The 21716-nt window shown below is 34.9% G+C and overlaps 1 protein-coding gene across 2 annotated transcripts in view; it reads left to right on the forward strand.

The window, feature by feature from the left end:
- Positions 1–21716, forward strand: part of LOC149563455 (callose synthase 10-like) — a 190269-nt gene that overhangs the window by 123675 nt on the left and 44878 nt on the right. For both annotated transcript variants that reach the window (XM_089826706.1, XM_089826707.1), the window contains exons 37-40: positions 10720–10839; positions 14663–14781; positions 14910–14993; positions 15104–15216. In XM_089826706.1, coding sequence (XP_089682832.1) covers positions 10720–10839; positions 14663–14781; positions 14910–14993; positions 15104–15216 — 436 coding nt within the window. The remainder of the gene's footprint in view (positions 1–10719; positions 10840–14662; positions 14782–14909; positions 14994–15103; positions 15217–21716) is intronic.

Consider the following 21716-nt stretch of genomic DNA (forward strand, 5'->3'; position numbering starts at 1 on the left):
GTGGCCCTATTCCAGAGGCTTAGGGACATCGGGATTCCAAACATTTTACTAAAAGCTATTATGAGATTTTATGAGACAATGATCGGCAGATTCAAGACTCTTGAGGGTTTCTCTGATCCTATCCAGAGCACCATTAGTGTAAAGAAGGGCTGCCCTCTTTTGCCCGCTTTATTCTACATCTATACCGATGACCTCGAGACATTTCTAAGGGCATCCTCTTTCCTCAGTGATGGCTGTGACTTGCACCAAGCGTTGATCTTCATCCTTCTCTTCGGAGATAATGTGGCTCTTATGGCCTCATGTTTGGAGAGTTTGTAGAGGCTTCTAGATGGGCTTGCTTCCTTTTGTGACTTGTGCCCAACTTCTTGTGTACTTGAGTAAGACTCGAGTCATGCTCTTTGACTGTTTGAAGACATTGCATCTCCATTTTAGTTTTCAGGGCCATGAAGTTGAGATTGCCTCTTATACTTACCTTGGGGTTAAGTTCTCTGGAGTTCACTTCAGTTCGAGAAATTCGATTTAGCCTAGGATTAGCAAAGGGTTGGGCTTCCTTGTCATGTTGGAGTGACAGTGCTTTAGACACCACTTTTAGGACACTTCTTCTAAGTTATCCCTCTTGGACTCCTTGGTTAGACCGATTGTGCTCTATGGTTTTGTGGTGTGTGGTCCCTCCCTCCTTGAGTCAGATTAGGCTTCAATTGAGTGGGTCCATATGCTTTTCCTTCAACGTATCACTAGATGTCACTGGTTCACCCTACACAATATTATCTTTGCTGAGTTTGGTGTGCATCCTTTCAGGCTTGTGGCCATCTTTGATTTGATCTAGTTTCTTCATCACCTTCATGGTTTCGAGGACTTTGCAAATGGTCGTCACCGTTACTCCTACCTAGCCTATTGCTCCTTCGTTGCTATTGCGAACTCAGACACTTCCTCTGGGGATTGCTATTGGTATGCTCAAGCCACCATTGTGTTGAGATCGATTGGGATTGAAATTGACAGCCTCCCCCCTATTATTTTTTGCTCAATGCTCCCGCTCACCTCCTTCCTTCCTAGCAAGAGTTGAATGGGCTTGTTAGATTGGACATTTATAGACGCTACATTTTCATGACTTGGAGTAACTCCTTATTGGGTTACGTGCATGGATGGCCTTCTATGCTGAGCACTTTATGAATATCTAGAATGAGATTATTATGTGCCTAGGGTATTTGTTTCGGTGTTGGAGCTATGCCCAATGCATCTCCTTGGGTTTCTTTCGGGTTGGCTCTGAGAGACTTTAGATTCAAATTGATTACCACATTGATAGAGAGGACCGTATTTGTCGGTTATGCACTGTGGTCTAGGCTGAGACGGAGAACCACTTTGTTTTCCAGTACCCCATCTACTACGAGATTAGAGGGAGATTTCGTTGTTTATTTAGAAAATGTCAGTTGCTCTCCACTTTTTTTAGATACTCAAATTAGAGGTGTCTTGCGCTTTATCCTCTAGAGACATCTCAACTCTGCGACCACACTCTGCAACTCCTTTTTCCGCAGCACCAGGCCTCGGATCAGCTTATCAGGACCTTTTTTTCGCTCCTACCTCTCGCTTGGGGTAAGAAGCGGTCGTTCGATAGTCTCACCACCTGCCACTCCAAGAATGTGTGGCCCTATCATAGCTCACTCGACAAAGCCGCTCCTCCACCATCACTTATAGATAAACTAGGGCCATTAGCTGTACCCTTCGTTGTTGGACTTCTTTTCTGCGAGGAAGTACCCCTAGTCCTTGCCTCAACGTTCTTTCGTTTGTTCTTCTACATTCTTTGTAGTTCTTTTGGTTTGCTCTTCTTTGGACACTGTTTGGTGCTCTTGTTGTTTGCTCTCTCCTTGGTTGCATGCTTTCAGTTCCTTAGACCCTTTTGGCAATCTCTTGTTGGACATTAATAAATTTATCTTATCTTATCTTACATGTATTAATCTAGAGTGATATATATATATATTTAATCATCAATAATAATAATGCTCCATGATAATAATAGTAAAGGATAGATATCAAATGTCTAAGGCCGATAATCCATTCAAACATTTGATTCTATTGATTGTAATGATCTGATTGAAGCTACAACCATTAACACTATTCTCTCAGAGCTATTCATAATAACATTGAAATCTCCCCCAAGTATATATTTTCATTTTGAAATATTACTGAAGGCGGCTTCAATTTTTGTTCGTAACTCTTTCATTTTTGGTGTAAGAATCGGCCCATAAATGTTGATGATAAAAAAGCATAAATTTATATTTATATTTCTAATCCAACCCCCTTGCCAATATTAGTTGTCAACCATATTTTTATAAGATATCTTCCTAGGGTCCCAAATAATCGCAAGACTACACAATGCACCATCTGTTGGCATACTATGTATTTTGTAGACACCTAAACTTTTACTGAAGCTGGTTGGTTTCTTCAAATTCAACTTAGTTTCCTGGATCATAACTAATTCTCATGAAACGGTGTTCAAAGCGCATTTTAACAGGTGCTTCTTGTTGGGGCATTTGTTCCCCTAACATTCCAAGTAATGACTTCTGTTTCTCGTTGTGAATACTCTTCCCCTTCCTAGCTTGCAGGTGTGATAGAATCTTGATTTGGTTGTTTGCTGTCCCAGCCTGGCTAAGTAATACAGAAATAGGTTCCCTTCTTTTCTTTCAGGTTTTACCATAATTTGGACTGGTTTTATCCGGACAACATGGATCCAATCCTATTTTCAGTGGTCTTGCAGAATCTGCATCTAGATGGGGCTCTTTATTGTCAGAGCCAAAGAAGGCTGCATTTCTTCTAATTCTAGTTCATTCAGGTCTGTAAAATTTGCCATCTGATCTTAAGTGAAAATAATGTCCATTAATTCTTGTATTTTTTCATCCATGTCCAGCTCCATGATCTTATTAGCTATAATCCTAAGGTGCTTCTTTTCTTTGCTTATTTCCTCCGTATTAATAGAATCATCCACTAATTACCAAGTTCACCGGGAGACGGGGAGACTTCAAGGTCTCCGGCACTGGTACTAGTACCGGTACGGCAATTTTCAAATACGAGATGGGGGTACTTGGAGACGGCAATTTTAAAATTTTTTTTTTTTTTAATAGTTTAAAGAGTCTAATACTAAAAGTAAATACAAAATTTGAAAATAGTAATATTGTGAGACTAAAGTAAATAATAATAGTAATATTGAAACATTAAAAATTAAAATAGACTCAGAGTCAAAGATTTCAAAACTCAGATGATCACAATATTGTATCTCATAGACATGTTTGTTTTCCGAATATTGCATATGATCACCATCATATCAGATTGATAATCGCTGAGATTATCATTACATATTCAAATTTTAAATTCAAAAAAGTATAGTTTGAAGCTGAATTGCCGATATGCAAACAAAAATGAACACTTTGTACAATAAACAAAAAACAGAAATATATCTAGTATTAGTATGTCGATGGTACTATCATCTACTCCACAAGGTTGTGATCATGCATCTCAAGGTCTTCAGCTATCATGCTCTCCAAAAAATCATCTCTCCAAAAATATTTTAAATGATTTAATCATTTAAATTGTTGAATAAAAATAAATTTTTTAAAGTTTTCTAATGTTTTTAAAGTTATTAATTTATTAAATAAAATATTTTAAATGATTTAATCATTTAAATTGTTGGTGGTCGTAATTTTTGTATTAAAAACATTAAAATGAGGGCTAAAATATATAAAATTATTTAATATTATATTTTACATTTATATTTTACCAGGAGACTTCGGGGAGACTTCACTTTTTGGATTAGGAGACGGGGAGACTTCGTCGTGAAGTCTCCAACCTTTTTTGAGGTCTCCGGAGACGCATCTCAGTCTCTGAGACGCGACTTTTAGGGGGGAGACAGGTCTCCCAGTAACCATGCTAATTACCTACATATACTAGTAGAAATAATGTAATGAAAATATATATTTCACACAAGACAATACTCCTTATGGAAGAGGCTGCTCCATTTTATATTTCCAAGAGATCTGAAATACGGTATCACATTCCATACCTATCCTTACAATGATTATCATTTCATTTATATAGATCTCCTAATAATACAATGGAGGAGTAATCCTAATGAAGGTCCACTCATAAATTGATGTAAATAGCTACTCAAATGGTCCTCATGGCTTAATATGATCTAAGGAATGTGTGCCACATCTTGGCAACTCCCTCAACCAAAATAAGTTAATAGTATCATATCCCTTGGCAGATAACAGATTCAAATACAAGCATAATTTTTGTTAAGACCCTTATGCTTATCTAGCCTTGGGTAAACAGGTTGCTAGTTCCTCCTCGTCTTAGCAGAATTGGAGTACGTACTCTTTCATCCACAAGCAACTTAGATGATTCAGCTCCCACACGGTCATTTATTGTGCGTCGCACTTATGTTGCTTTTGCTTTTGATCTATTTATAATTTTATATCAACTAATGTTCATGATAATGATAATCTTAGTCTTGATGAAAACCCATGTGATGCTTATTAATGATTGTATTATGGTAATATGATTAATGACTATCTATTATGACATTCGAATTTGACAATTTGATATCTAGTGAGTATACTGTATTTGTAATATCTGTGCTATTTATCCTATTATGGTGTAAATTTGAGATTCTTGATATTGTTTTACTTTCTGTTCTTGATATTTGGTAGTCTTAGTTTGCATAATTGTGTTTGATAATTCTATTTTTTTAAAATTTGTATAGTAGCAAGGTTACATGGGTACACGTACCCATACCCAAGTACCAGATAATTAGTGGAGAGCATCATAGTTAAGGAGTCTGATTAAAATTTCTGATGTTTGTTACAGTTTTTTGTTTGCATATCAGCTGTTTGTTTATCAATTTTAATTCAATATCTAATCAGTTTGAAACTTTGATACAATACTAATTAGCAATAAACTCTATCACTGTTAAAGTCAGACATTTATCATTTGCATAAGTCATTGTTCTCTGATTCATGATCTTGTTGTTCATGTTCAAAGTCTGCCTTCTCTGTTATGCATCTAAACATTTAGCATATATTATTATTACAGACATATTGCAAGTCTGAAACTGAAAACAATACATTACATCTTCAAACATTATCACCATTCTTGTTTTGAAAAATACTTAGTTGCCGATTCAGAATCAGATCTGTGGATTTGTGATTTTTTCCCCATTATGAGTTGCAAGGATTGTTGATGTTTTGTACCTTCAATCAGATAAACCTTACAATATACATAATTATGAGACATAATATGTCTGTGAGAGAGAGAGAGAGAGAGAGAGAGAGAGAGAGAGAGAGAAATTATATATATATATATATACATACATGCATATAATATTTTTATATATATTATCAAATTTAACAAATAGATGTGTCCCTTAGGACATGTCTCCTCATAACTTATGCTTGATATAAAATAAGAGAGAGCTGCCATTTAGAATACACACACCTAAATAAATGGCAGTGTTAATACATTTGCAGCAGATCCGAAAATCAACATGGTATCAGAGCCTAATTGCAAATGTAAGAAAAATAAAGAAATCGAATACTTAAAGTCAAGGATAGTATGAAAGATATTACAAGTCCTCAGAAGAAGTGCATGGAACAGGTCATGATATCTTTGGAGACATAGTGCACAGTTTTAATATTGTGAAATCTGTAATAGAGTTTCATCGCGATTTTATACAACAGGAAATGGTCAAACATGTGCTGGCAAGGTGAGATCTCTTCAAAATTTGGATTATGAAATGCAGTAAGTGATAAATGCTATACAGAATGAACCACCTATGATCAGTAGGGTTTTCTGTCATAACGCTTATGGAGGATGAAATAAGACTCTGCCAAGAGAAGCATAGATATACAATAGCGCTTCTACATGTTAGGACTTATACCAAGCCCACAGTCCTCCAAAAATCAAATGGCGAATCCGAAATCATGGATTTGTGCATTTTATAGAGATTACAATCAAAGGAAAGAGATAATGGGCGTTATCCAATAGTTTTGACAAGTCTCTAGGAATATAGTTTTTCTTTGTGTTGTAGATCTCCAGGAGATTTTTGAGAGGGTTGGCCATCTAGGGAACCAATTGGAGAAGCGACACAAAGGGAAAGCAATATACACATGTGGTCAGAATCATAGATGAAGGAATCTTAGTCTTGCTTTCAAGAAATGGAGATATCCTTTGAGAGTCATTTAATCATCCACATATAGAATTGTTTCACGACAAGTGTTGAAACTAAGCCAACACGTCTTTGGATGGCTTTCTCTAGACTTCCCCCAGACTATATGCATTATTGGCTTTCTTTTCGAATGGATGAAGGTCTCGTCATTACTCTGTATACAACATTAGCATATGACGACTGGGAAATATTCATTTTTAAGGTTATGCATGTTGTTTACTTTTTGCTCAAAACATTTGTGTTCGTAGTGGAAGGTTCAATCTTTTTTTCTTGATGGTCCTCACGCTCGGGTCCTTGCATATTCGAACAACCTCTGTCACGGGAATACATCCATTGTCCATAAGGCGTTCATACAATGAAAGCGTTCATCTCTATTTCTATGCTCCTGTGTCATTACAAGAAGTTCAGTTCCAAGATCAATGAACCACTGAACTGCAGGGACCCATCTTCATATTCATTATAGATTGAGTGAAAAGCATACACCTATGAAGCCACCCATGGAAATATAAGAGAAGCAAGTAGAGTAATCCACATGTGGAGCGCTTAGGGGAGAAAGTCATCTTCAGGCTATAAACTAAACACATCAAATACATTACGTGGATGGAGTGTCAGTCATTGAACTAAGAGAGTAAGGGACTAATAGTCCAAAGTCAATTATTTTAAGTGCCAAGATATATTGAAGGCCTATTGGTATTTCAAGTATTGAAGGACTATTAGGTTTAGTCCTACCAAGGTAAGTATATATGGTATATAATTTAATATTTCTTATTTATATTATTGTGAAACATATTGTTTAAGTTTTGTCTATTGATATGTTAATAAATATATGGTAAGAATATAATAAAGAAATTTATTTAGGGGTATGAAAGGTAAAGATTGAGTATTATGTTAGCTTACTTCTATTATTGAAAATATTAGATTAAAAGTACATATAGAAGATGTAATATATACATATATGGTGAAAATATATATATTTTTAGATATTTCTCTATGTTACATTGGAATGATCTTATATCGTGATGCATAATTATCCTCTTTCTTGTTATTCTTATATTTTTAATGAGAATTATTTGCCTTGATCCTTTCCTCCGAGAATGTTCTTGCAAGGAAGAGGGATATTGATGTTTAGAGGGAGGAAGTGGATAGAGGATTTGTTTCAATCAGTGTTACACCAGTATGGGGGTACTTCCGGACGGTGGGACGCTAGGGCGAGTTTCTGAAACATGGGGAAAATGGGCTTGATTTTCGGGACGACAGGGGGACGGCTAGGGGACGGTAGCAAGGGGAGGACGGGCTAGAGAGGGGTGTTTTATAGTATACATATAGAACTTGAAATGCTAGTTATGAAATGATGTTTCAATAGTTCACTAGGGGGACGGCTAGGGGACGGCAGCAAGGGGAGGACGGGCTAGAGAGGGGTGTTTTATAGTATACATATAGAACTTGAAATGCTAGTTATGAAATGATGTTTCAATAGTTCACTAGAACATACCAAATTAAAATACTTTAACATAGCAAAATTGCAACATGAATTAGAACCATTGACATTTAACATAGTAACGTATTACATGCCCAATAGTAACATTAAAAATCAAAATTCAAAAAGAAATTCAAGTTCACATCCCAGCGGCGGCATGGTTGCGGAATGGCGGAGGTGAGGGTGCTTGGGTACTCAAGTACCTAATACGGGGATGTCTTGGAGACGGGTACTTCAAGGTTTGGGAGGGGGGTGCAAGTCTCCGGGTTACACTGGTTTCAATTGATCCTTGATGATCTTGATCATATCAAAGTTGAAAGTATCATTGGATAAGAAGCTCAGATGATTGATATTCACTGGGAGTTCAAAAGTCCTTATGTTTGCCTATATGACTTTAATGGGCCTATCCCTTGCGTACATAATCGGGACTTGATGATTTAAGAAATGCAAGGAACCTACATTGCAAGGAAAGAACCTACACCCAAATCAATTTTTTAATAGACCTGGGAAAGAGTGACGTGAAGGGAGGAGAGAAGTAATGGATTCTACATGGAGTTTATTGGATGATGGTTAGAAGATGCTCCTAAATAATGGGATAACATGAATCCTTGTAATGAAAAATAAAAGAAAAAGAAAGAGTGGGAAGTTTACATTGTGGGGGAGAATAATAACAAATGATTCATTCCCACTTGAACCATCTTTAGAGGGAAGATGTTGGAGAAGAGACACTTCAGAGTTCCAATTTGAGCCATCCTTAGTGGGGAGATAATTCAAAAGAGGAGATGTCTTCATTGAAGCAACTTGTATCAAGGACGTGCAGGGATGTTTGCAAGAAAAGAAGAAAGGCACATTAGTCATGCCGCCAAATATGAGTACCCTTCTATGACAAAAAATAAAATTAAAAAGGGAGTTTGGCACATCCGTTAGAGAGGGAGTAGATATATGACATGTCTCAGTTGCTTCCAAGAATCTTGGTCATATTGGTTCAGAAGGAGTTGACGATGCTGAAGTGGTTTCTTTACTAAACAAAAAATTATCATAGTTAAAAGAGCTATGATTCATGGGATCAAGTTCTATGTGAACGAAGGAGATCTAGATCATAACATTCCTAGATAGATGGATACTTGTTGAACCAGGGAGCATAACAATTTATTAGAAGCAACCTTGGACAAATAGACGGAGCAGATAAAGGATATGTTTCAAATTTAGAGAGAGTTTTGATGCCTTATTGGAAATAACCTTAGCAAGGAGGTCAAAAGATTAGTGTTTCTTTGTGAAGAAGAAATTCGAAGTGAAATCCCTCGTAATACATTCTTCTCTATGAAAGATAAGTTTGTTGTGAAAACCTTATTCTCTAATATGACCCATGATGGATGTCATGACAACACCACATGATTGTATCTGTAGTGAATTCATGTGTATGGGAACCCTCCTATGTACATCATGAGGAAGTGATGACTTCCAAATGATTATCACTTGTACTCACAGAAGTTATTGGAAGGTGATGACCTTACAATAACTTAATATCATGATATACATTTTGAGTAAATGTTGAAATAGATCATGAAAGGCTTTATCTTGTAAACCAACAACTAAGTGTTAGATATCATTAAATTACATGCCTATAAGTTGTTTGTATAGATATATGATAGGTATTTGGTGAATATCTTGCCTTTATATTCCGATAGGCCATTATTGCATTGACTACTTGGTGAATATCATTTAGTTGATATTTTGATAGGCCATTACTCAAAGTACTTGGTGAATATCATTTGATTGATGTTCTGATAGGCCAATACAAAAATTGCATGGATACAGATACAAAGATGGTATTGGGTATGGATACAGCCAATTTTTAACACCCCAATATGGATACGGTTGGACACGACATTAATAAATAATACATACACATATTAAACACAATTTTCTAAATTATTGTAGTTGATTTTCATTACTTCAAAAGCAATATTGACACATAAATGCTACATAAGTATTTTTAAGTTAATCTAACACTTCACAATACGTAAACATAGTAGAGTTGCATTAGAAGATAACCCAAAAAATAGGTTGCTGAAATAGAAAAACATTTTATTTGTCTTTCTCATGTGGTGCAGGTTTTGTTTATACCATTTTAAAAAATTGCTTTATTAAAGTTTTTTTAAAATTAAATTTGGGAAGATTTATGTCAAATCGTTTAGAAAATCAAATCCCATAGTATTTGGCACAGTTGGAAAATCAAATTTTTAAGACAGATATGGGTATAATATTTGATGTGTATCCGAGTAGTATTGGATAAGTTACCAAATTGGATACGAAGATACTTGCGCCCAAGGAGGTACAAAGGAGTTGATATTTTGATAGGCCAATACCGATAAGATATTAAATATGGAATTCTTCTGATCAAATAATTCCTTGATGTGATTTCCTAATATTACCAATGGCATAATATTTATTATATGTCTTGTGTGTATCCTTCCTAGCTAAGAGGGAGTGTTGATGTTTAGTAGCTTCAATAAGATAAACCTTACAAAACACACACACACACAAACACACACACACACACACAACTATAATTCATTATTATATAAATTATCAAATTTAACAAATAGATGTGTCCGTTGGGACATGTCTCCTCATAACTTATGCTTGATATAAAATAAGAGAGAGCTCTCATTTGGATGACACATACCAAAATAAATGGCAGTGTAAATACATTTGTAGTAGATCCGAAAATCAACAAAAAATATACATAATTTTAAAACCAAGCCATTTCATAGTATGAATATATAATTCTAAAATGTGCCAATAATCAATTGGTTTGACTCATTTTTCAGATTTTCTATAAATATTGAAATATATTAAAAAAATTGATGCAACCAAATACCCCTTTCCCCAATTTTGAGAATAGCTATATCCGTATCAAAAGTACCCAAGTACTGCTGTCCCCATACAATCTTGTGTAATAGTTATGCTAGATATAGTACGTTGCTTATGCCTTGTTTAATTACTTCAACTCTGTATTACACAGGAAATTTATTCAATCAAGTTGCCTGGAGATCCAAAGCTTGGAGAGGGGAAGCCCGAAAATCAAAATCATGCTGTGATTTTCACTCGTGGAGATGCCATTCAAACTATTGACATGAATCAAGTAAGATTTCATGTACACTTGTCATTTAAATGATATTGATGTTGTATGCTAATATTCATTTTCTTCTGTTAAAATTAGTAGTAGCTATATATGAAATTTCAAATTACTTATATGCTTTGGATTAGATCACTTATTTAATAGTTCAATTCAACAATAATTCGACGTTTGATTGATAGCTTATTTTTAGTTTCCTCTCTAGCACAGGAATGGGGGTGAAGCCTTGAAAGAAGGCATAGAAGTGTTTCAATTTGTATATAAAAGGAATTATGACATTTATCGCAAGCATTGTGTTTTTTGGTGAAATTAATGAGGAATTTGTAATGTCCCAATCTAGAATCTCTGGAATAATATGGATCTTGTGATGTCTAATATTTTGGAACAAAATAAAGAGAAAAGTAAAATTAATTTATTGGAAATAAGTACTCAAAAAACCCCAACAACTTTTCAAACAACCTCCTCGATCAGATTGAAGGGCATTACATTCAAACAAGGGTTGATTTACAATCCCTAGATGATGAAACACACAAATATGAGGATTGCATATGACAAATATTAAGTTCACTGAATATTATACTGCAGATCTGATGTAAATTTTGACCACTTCATGAGGGGTGCTGTGATGGGTGGATCAACCCCCCTGAAATGATGAGTGGCTGATGGAAGCGATTAGATCCAGCTGCAGTCAGGATGTGGCTTCTTGATATAGATGTTTAATTTTAATTTCTGGTGCTGACAAATCTGCAATCAGGCTCAAATATTTATGAAATTCCTGATTATGCAAAATACTCCCATCAGATCTGAAAGTCCAATCAATCCAAATCTGTATAGAGTGGTATGTGGTGGCTGCAAGGACAGCAAAGAGACAGCCGGAAGACAGTTTCAAAGAGCAATTTATAGTGATCAAACCATTCTATAACAATAATAATTGTCTCACTGGTGTATGGCTGGTTACAAGGCTGCGATTGGGAAGTTGACTGGAATGATTCCCACAATGAAAATCAGCCTGGGCGAATGACAGCAACAACCTGCAAATAATTTGAGGTTCAGTGATGAATATGTCGATCAGTGTCAAGGACTGGAAATGATGATCTGGCAGCAGGAATTTATGTGAGATCTGCTTCCCTAAAGCCGGTGCACACAAAGATGCTTTGAAACTGTAGATTTCGCACAGATGAGCAACATATGGCGATGTCAACATATTGGTATGGCCTCCTTGAATGTGGAACTGGGAAATTCACATAAAATTGTTGATCAAAAGTGCCTAGCAGCTTTGGAAAAACAGATGCTAAAGCCTTCCAAATGATTTAACACCAATTTTTCTTTGCAAATCAATTTGCCAACTTCAAAACTTGACTTGAGCTCTCTAAAATCAACTTCAGTGCAAGGCCTATATAAGGACGCGCTAAACTGAAATGACAGTTTTATCCTCAAAGACTTCCAAACAGCCAAGAATATTTGTTCATGGTTGTGAATTTGGATATATTGCTCCAAGAGTACTGCATGAAAATACGATGCTAAACAAGTCAAGAGCCTACAACACATGGGTAAATTGCAAGCATCTCATCAGGGAGGTCTTGGGTTCGAATAGACACGAGATTAACATATAATAATACTAATTACTCTTAACAATAATAATAAATGAATAATAAGTAATCTAGGCTTCAGCTGATTACCTTTAAAAAAACAAAGAAAAAAAGAAAAAAGAAAGTAAGATGCTAAACAAAGTGAAGCGCCACCATTTTGAACGTTCTAAGGTGGGTCCTTGGATTAAAAGTTGCTTTGAAATTAACCTTTTGAATATGAAATTGCTGGGTCCTGTCTAAAACAGTACTATTAATTCTTTAGGTTTGAAAAGGGGACATGACAGAATGTATTTGGAGCTTTTCTATAGGCAGATTTTGAGACTTGTTTCATAGTTGGATCAGAATGTATTTGGAGCCTTTCTATAGGCAGATTTTGAGACTTGTTTCATAGTTGGATCAAAGTGTTGTTGAAGTTTTGTTTGGATTTTGGAAAAATGTAGAATAAACTAACATATATGGATTATTGGGGAAGATTGTTGGGAGAGAAAGGTGTGCCCATCAAACTCCAAACATGCTGGTCATTTTTTAGAAGATGATAAATTCTGATGCTTCACAGATAGAAATGTTACTGTGAAAAATGATGATTTTACACCCAGCTACCGACTTGTAAGTTTTTTGGATTGTGTAAGTTGTAAAAGTTGGGTAGTGTTGTCAATGTGGTGTGCATTATCTGTTGATTTTCGCAAAATCTCATGAAATCCACAGATTTTTTATCATTTAAATAAATGAATGTGCTTTATGTGCAGCTTTGTTGTACAAGGTACTTGTTGGACATGACAACTAAATCAATGAATGAGCTTTATTGGAAGGATGTTTACGTGGAGTTCTTCAAGTATCCAACAAAATGTAAAGTTGGATATAATCTGTCTTATAGCAAGTTTCTGTGCAAGGGATGGTAGCGAAAATGGGAGAACATATTTTTGAAATGGCTTTTCTAGGAGGCCATATTTAAGAGAATGACAATCTAAAAAATGTGGAAAACACAAAATATTTCAAATTTCAAATATCATATAATAAGACATTCACTAAATTCATTGTGTAGTCACATTAAAAGGGTGTTTAGGTGGAGTTCTTTAATTATCCAACATAATGTAAAGTTGGGTATAATCTATCTTCTAGCAAGATTCTGTACGAGGGATGGTAGCAAACAGCAGGAAATGGGAGAACATATTTCTGAAATGGGTTTTCTAGGAGGCCATATTTAAGAGAATGACAATCTGAAAAATATAGAAAACACAAAATATTTTGAATTTCAAATATTCATGTAATAAGACATTCACTATATTCATTGTGTAGTCACATTAAAAGGTGTGACATGCACAAATTGAAGTAAATTATGGCCGTTCTTCCACCTCAGTTTTGTTTGAACAGCCTTAAAGCAGTAGTAAAATTCTGGATAATGAGAACTCTCTTGCTTCCTTTTGTCATGTCTTTTTGTTGATCCTTTTTTTTTCAGTATTACCTTAATCTTCTATTTACTGTGATTTTGATGAAAATGCAGAGAGTGTTATTCACTTTTGCATTCATTTTGTGCTTCGACCATTTTGTCCATTTGACCATCTTTTTCTCTGCTTATTTCAAAACAAATCAGGGGACTTTTACACATTTGACCAATGATCGAGTATACTTATTCTATTGTATTTCATGGATAGATATGTGTGCCGCGTAGAAAGGTATTAATATATTATAGTAATCTCAGACATTAATGAGCTCTGCATGCCCATGCTGGTTAGTTGGAATTCTCTTTCATTGTATATATTTATGAAGAACTTCAGCACTTCTATAGAATGTATACTGTGTTTCCGAACACTTCTTAAGTAATAAGGTGGAGAAAGCCTAATGATGTTCCCTTTGTGAGCATTTCCATAAAGGACACCAGTTTGCGGACTATAATTGTTTAGAGTTGAAGCAGAAACATCAAGCTGAATATAATTTATCATGCAAATGAAGTGCTTGGTAATAACATTCAAAACCTTGAAATTTGTATTGGATCGATTGTAAAGCTGGACATGTTAAGTAGGGATGTTGAACAATGTATACTTTGATTTTGTGAAAAGGTGCCTCACTAGAATCTATTTCTCTAGAAGTGCATTTCAATGAAGTCTAAGGAACCTAGTTTTTTGACTTTTCATATCATTCATAATTGTATATGTTTGGCTCATAAACTGTATTTATGAGTGGATTATATTTTAGGATATTATTCTCCTGAGTATGCTTCATAATATTTGTTGGTTTATCAGGACAACTACTTTGAGGAAGCTCTCAAAATGCGGAATCTTCTCGAGGAGTTTCACTCCCGCAATCATGGACTCCGACTCCCCACAATTCTTGGTGTTCGTGAGCATGTCTTCACTGGAAGGTATGCCTCAGGATGAATGTCTCAAATATGATGATACATTTCTGTGACCTTCCTGTTTTATTTTCTGGATTGAATATGGAAGGATTAGTTTATATTCTTCAATTGACACTGAATAAACATTTTTGCAGTGTATCATCTCTAGCTTGGTTCATGTCTAATCAAGAAACAAGTTTTGTGACTATGGGACAGCGTGTTTTGTCAAATCCTTTGAAGTAAGTAAATATGGGATAAAGACATTGTTTGGTCATTATGTTTTTCTTCTTGTGTCCGTGTGTGTCTCAATAAGATGGAAAAATTTCACACAACTATTATTGCGTTTCAGAGTCCGTATGCATTATGGGCATCCAGATGTTTTTGATAGGATTTTTCATATCTCAAGAGGGGGAATAAGCAAAGCATCTCGTGTAATTAATATCAGTGAGGATATCTATGCTGGTAATGTTATTTTCTCCATAACAAATTTCTATCGAAAGTGTTTCTTTTATTGTATGAAATTGCACATCATCATTCCACTGCCTTCAAATTACAAATAAAATGCGAGCTTATGTTAACCTTTAATAATCCTTAGTATATTTTAAGGTATTAGGTCATTAAATCCCAAATTAAGTGCTCATAATTGGGCATAAGTGATGAACAATATTATCTATATATCCTGCTTCCATGCAAATCCCTTTTCTCTGCAATAAACCTTTAATGATTTCAGGGCATTAGGTTGCCTATCTTAAAATTAATAGTCTAACTCGGTTTAGTAAATCAGCAATATTATCCATATATCCTTCTTTCTTGCAAGTCTCCTTTATCTGCAATATTTTAGCGCAGTATGTTGCTAAACTCAGCTTAGTTGATTGTAATCTCTGATATGTTGCAGGCTTTCATATATTATACCAGAATTTGACACTTGGCAGATCTGCCAGTCTTGTCTATTTGTAAATTCATAGCTACTGGTGTTGATTGATGGGGTAAACCACTACTATAAAACTTGTTTGCATAGCATGCAAATCTGAAATTATTAGTTTATAGAATCTTTTGAGTATCATAACTTAGTTATATGAGTGTGAAAATTGTTTAAGACATAAGACCAACCATAAGACCATCAGATAAATGCGGAGAAACCCTTTCGTAGAAACTCCATCATCAAACAGAGAAGTTTGTATTTATGTAATAAGAATTTTATGGTAGTACATTGACTATCTCTCCTATATCAAATAGCATTTTTGCAGCATAATAGTGCTTCATCTGGAAAAGACTGTAGAATAACTGTCCAACACATGCATTTTGTACAGAACAGAATGGGAAAAACCATAAGTGCTTTTCCAAAATATATTGTATTGCTTAGAACAATATTTACTAAGATTGTCGAATCTTAACAAATTTTTTTGATCTGACTGTTTATATGTGTGATGAAATCCTAAAAGTTAGAGAAAGCTTCAACTTTAGAATGAATCGATTAAACCTAAGTATATCTAGGATTCTAGAGCAATCATCAACAAAAGTTACAATATATCAAGATTTACCCATAGAGTCCACATCTGGTGAGCCAATCACAGCTGATTGAATCCCATTTAAGAAAACTTTCTTTTGTCTACCAAAAAACTAAATAAAAAAAATATGAACTTTTAGTGCATTACATAGAAAAAAATGTCGACCATCTTTTATGAATGGTTGTGACTCTTTCAAAGGGTTGTAATTATGAAGGGCTTTGATTCTTTCAAAGATGAAAAATGCAATAGTGTTGTGACTCATTGAAAGGGCTAAAATTTATAAGGGTTGTGACTCCTTCAAAATGTGGTAATTGTGAAAGGTTGTTAGCATTGCAAAGGGGCAGACATTATGAAGAGGTGCGACTCTCCCCCACATTGAAAGATATAAATAGGAGAAGGTTTCTTTTGAGGGGGACACAGGATGTAGATCAATTTGGGAATAATTTATAATTATTCTCAAATGCAACAACAAAAGGTGGTGTCTCAATGTAGCGACCATTCCACAAATAAAGGATGATTTATTGCAAGCATTGAGAGGAACACACTGCACTATAATTCAAGCGGTAAATAATCAAGTCTCAATTGGGAATTACTAACTCCTTAAGGACCTGATTGGTTGCAAGAATTGCTGAATGCAGAATTCAACTATGCTGGAATGAGCTCTCTTTTGGAATCATTACATTCTTAAAATAACTTCTGGAATAACATTTAGACCTGTTTGGTTGACCTAGAAGAAGAGACGGAAGATGAATTAGTGTAATGCTAATAGGAATTGGATTACATATTTTTTTGTAATTTTAATAAATTTTTTTAAAAAAAGTTCGGTAATCTTTTCAACAAAAATGATTTTTTATTTATAAAAATTAACTTATTTTGATAAAAATCATAGCATTCTAATTTTATAAAAAATAGCTTTATGAATGAAAAGTATACAACCACCTTTGAAATTCAAAGGACATTATATTGTGAATTATAATTTTCTTTATAAAAAAATTCTATTGTTTTAAAATCATTTTTCGCATTGTTCATAGCTAAATTCTAATAGTGATTTTTGAAATTTTTTGTTTATTATTTTAAAAAAGTTGAAATTATAAATTTTTGATAGAAGTTTCTAAAATTTGACTATATTTAATTATAAAATAGATCAATTTGGTATTAGTCTTTTATGTCATTTTATAGAAATCATTTATTTAAATCAAACTATATTCAACCATATCAATTAAAAAAATATATATATATAAATTCTCGAATCATTAGTACATTTGTCATATTTTTTTAAAGAGATGTTTGACACAAGGGTTCCATAGGAAATCATCTTCTTAAAGGAAACCAAGTTTTTTTTTGAAATGATCGTTCAAACTTAAGAAATTTAGAAAATTATGATCCAATTCTGGTCCGGTTATGGTCAAACAAAGAAATCAATCCTTATACAACTTGTAGCTAAGCACTTTTTCACAAATGGTCCCAACAAATAACTGCAATTATAAGGCAAAAAAGACATCGTAAAAAGTAAATTTCAGCCTTCTGAGCCTTACAACACTTGCAGACTGTTCCTTCGTCACACACATCGTCACGCACTATATTTGTTGATTCTGCATTACTCACCCAATCAAATAATCCACACCCATCATGTCCCTACAATAGAAAATCTCCATTAGTTCTTAGTATAATAATTAACCATTCATTATGCTAACTGAAAACTTTATTCTATTAACAACCCTTTTTTTATTCAGGCAACACCAAAATTTGCATCCGAGATTTTTTGGTGTGCTTGAGGTCTTTGACAAACATGGGCCTGCACCTCATCGACATGTTGGCACATTCATTAAAGCCATCAAGCCTGCAACATCAAATGTATGTTTGTTATATGAAAATACACACTCAAAAGCATCAAAATAGGAATAGTTACACAAACATTCAATTGGAAGATACTTTGTCAAATCAAGTATCAGTACCATTGTCAAACATATTGACTAATTGTATATTATATTGTTTTTATCTATATTGCAATCTAAATTGAACCATCTTCTTGTTAATATTGATATTCAAAACTCTGTAGATTAAGAAATATTCATACTACATTGATATAAATGGAAAATCTGATATTAACATACAAGCATCCAACATTTACAAATATTAATGGAAAACTCAATATTAACCATAGTTACACTGCCCTAGGAGACGGGGGGACGTTAGGACGGGGGGACGAGTTTCCAAGACGGGGGGACAGAGGGGCCTTGATTTGGGGATGGCGGTGGGGACGGGGGGGTGGTGGGGGAAGCAGGGGTGTATATACTATACATATGGTACTTAAAATGCTTCTTGTGAAAATATGTACTACAATTATACAATATAATTTGATATAATCATATAAAGATGTAAAAAACAGTAAACTTAAAAAAAATTAAAATTGAACATTGCATTTAAGTTTTGAACTGGAACATCATGATTCATGATCAAATGACAAACAAACTATGAACATTGACATTGAACATCAGCAAATATTAGTCTATATGTCAGTCTTCAGATCAATAGTATGAGAGTCTAGATTCTGCTATCTCAAAGTAATCAATGACCATATGAGTCATGACATAAAGATGATTACAATAATTATCATGTGCCATGAATCATGATATCAAAATAAGTATATAATATTATTATGCAAACAAAACCTACAAGTCTCCCTGCACCCACAATAAAGGAGACTCCGTTGCATCCCCCGGCAATAAAGGAGACTTCGTCGCGTTCCCTCGCAATAAAGGAGACTTCGTTGCGTCCCCCCGCACCCACACACAAGAGACATCTCGCTGTCTCTGGCAGAGGTGACGCTCTAAGTGGCACCACCTGAAACGCCGAGACGCTGTCCCCCTGTCTCGGGGACGTCCCCATCTCCGAGACAGCCTAGTTTGGGGGGGGGGGACGTGTCCCCGCGTTACACTGATATTTACAATTAATCTAGATATATATGTGTGTAAATAACATATATGCAATACATCTAAATTGGTGAAAGATTACGAATGGTAAGTAATTTTGTTCCTTGAAGCTACAATAGGAGCACAAAAAACCTTTTTCCCCCACAACAACTCTCCTGTAAAAGTACTACATCAAAATGTAGGCTTTTGCTATTTATTAAGGTTCTGAAACTTACTATAACAAATTATCCTTGTTATACTGATCTGTGAATTCACACCAGAATGTTGGAGATTTGTTTACAAATTATCCTGGCTCAAGGCACTCCCAATTCACCTCCATAGTTGTACTATGATCTAGATCAACCCAGCATGGCTCATTTCGAAGCCAAATTTAATCAAGATAATTGGATGCATCTTTCAGAAGAAATCTGCGGATCTGAAGAGTATTTTGTTGTGCAATGAAGAGGCCATATGAGAATTAGAAAGCAATTTGGCATCTCAAACAAAGCCATCTAAAGTCCCCTTTTATTTTGGTAATAGCCCCATTCGGTGGCATTGGCCCTTGATTAAAGTTTAGGCCCGTAAATGAACCTTGCTGGGTAGATCTAGATGGTAGTGCAATTATGAAGGTGAATTCATTTTAACAACTTTCACACCTACTTGACTAAACTGAACAACAATTCAGTTTCAAATAAAGCTCCTCAATGTTTTGAAGATTAAATTACTATTCAACTCAAATCTGACCACACATTGTTCCTATGATAATACTTCAAATTGATTGCAACGTTATCTTGTTTAATATAATCTGAAATGAAGTTTTCTCACAGACTGAACCAAATACATAGCATGGTAATTTCACCTTTAGTCTGATTTCTTTCAAACTAAAACAAACCAATTAATAGTGTTAACATATGTTCTTCGAAGCAATTAAAACTTCTGAATGTCTGCTCAAAAGAACCTTTACAGCACCATCATTCAGAATTTTCTTCAGCACAAATTCATCTTAAGTTCTACAACAACCGTATTGAAAGCTCATAAAGCAAGGAGAATATATTTAAAGCTGATTAAAATCCTAGAGAACTGTCATAAGGCATGCTATAAAGAAGCCATATTTAAAGGTGACTGAAATAGTATGATCAACCAATAAAAACTGGTTGTTAATGTATCTAATAAAAAAAGTTCTAACAATAACAAAACATATGTTGTGTTCTATCTAGACTCTAGAGTCCTCCATACTTCAGTAGTATGTATTTGACTCTGTCCGTGTCACTCATTCTCAAAAAACCTTTTGCTCTTGCAGTTTCAACCAAAAATCTATCATATGTTCTTATCATCGTATCTTCACTAAGCCTAGGAATGGCTCTAAGGGCATCATACATTTCCTCTGCAATTGAATCAGATTCCTCTTGATCCACTTTGATAATGTAAGGCTTTGACATACCCTCATGGATCTTATTCAAGGCTCCGGTGGTATCCATCGAGCCAGCCATGCTCATGTTCTTCTTCTTTCCCTTCCTTGATGAGGATGGATCAACTCTTTGTTTGGTAGTTGCAGATGATTGGTTAGATTGGACAAAGTCATCTTCCATATTATCATTAACATCAGCTGCTATATTAAAATCCACATCATCGTCGAGATCGAGGGCCTCATCCATTATGTGCCCTTCTTCAGTTTCATGAGGTGTGGTAGCTATAGTGCCTTCTACAATGTCATTGCCCACAATAAAGGCTAACTCATTATAGTAATGGAATGGCTGCCTTTTGTAGACTTTTGCATTTTTGAATTCCTTCCTCTACATGTTGGAAAAACGAATGGAATGATTATGTGTCTTTCAATGTTGTGTAATGCCCCGCTCGGAGATCCTTGGAACAAGGATTCAATACAAGCCAAGATATTTTTTTACAAGTATGAATGCACACGAAAACATCATACAGGGATCACAAAGATCGCAATAGAAGACTTCACCAACAATCCCAACAACCAACGGATCTCCAAACGCCACAAGCTAACAGACAACCAAACTGAAGAACGAAAACCCAAGATGACATCAGAACACAAAATCTTTGATCTGTCGAGTCATGGAACCACTAGGATTCCTCAAGGGTACTCAAAAGTCCAAATTGCATTCTCCGGAAAACAATGGAGATGCCCCCTATTTTTTTCGCGAGAGAATAACAACTAATAGTCTCGCACAAGGAAGTGCCTCTTCATGCAAGAAAGTACATTGAGCCATGCGAGGAAACACCATCTCGTGCAAGGACATGATGGGATCAAAGTTGCATGGATACGGATACGGATACAAATACAAATACGGTATTGGGTACGGATACGGCCATTTTTTAAGACCCCCAATATGGATACGGCTGGACACGACATTAATAAATAACACATATACATATATTTAACATAGTTTTCAAAGTTAATTTCAAAAGTAATATTGACAAATAAATGCGACATATATATTTATAAGTTAATTTAACGCTTTACAATATGTAAACATAGTAGAGTTGCATTAGAAGATAACCCAAAAATTGGTTGTTG

The sequence above is a fragment of the Cupressus sempervirens genome, chromosome 4, assembly GCF_028749045.1.
Source record: "Cupressus sempervirens isolate cs-2001-9-10 chromosome 4, ASM2874904v1, whole genome shotgun sequence".
NCBI lineage: Eukaryota > Viridiplantae > Streptophyta > Pinopsida > Cupressales > Cupressaceae > Cupressus > Cupressus sempervirens.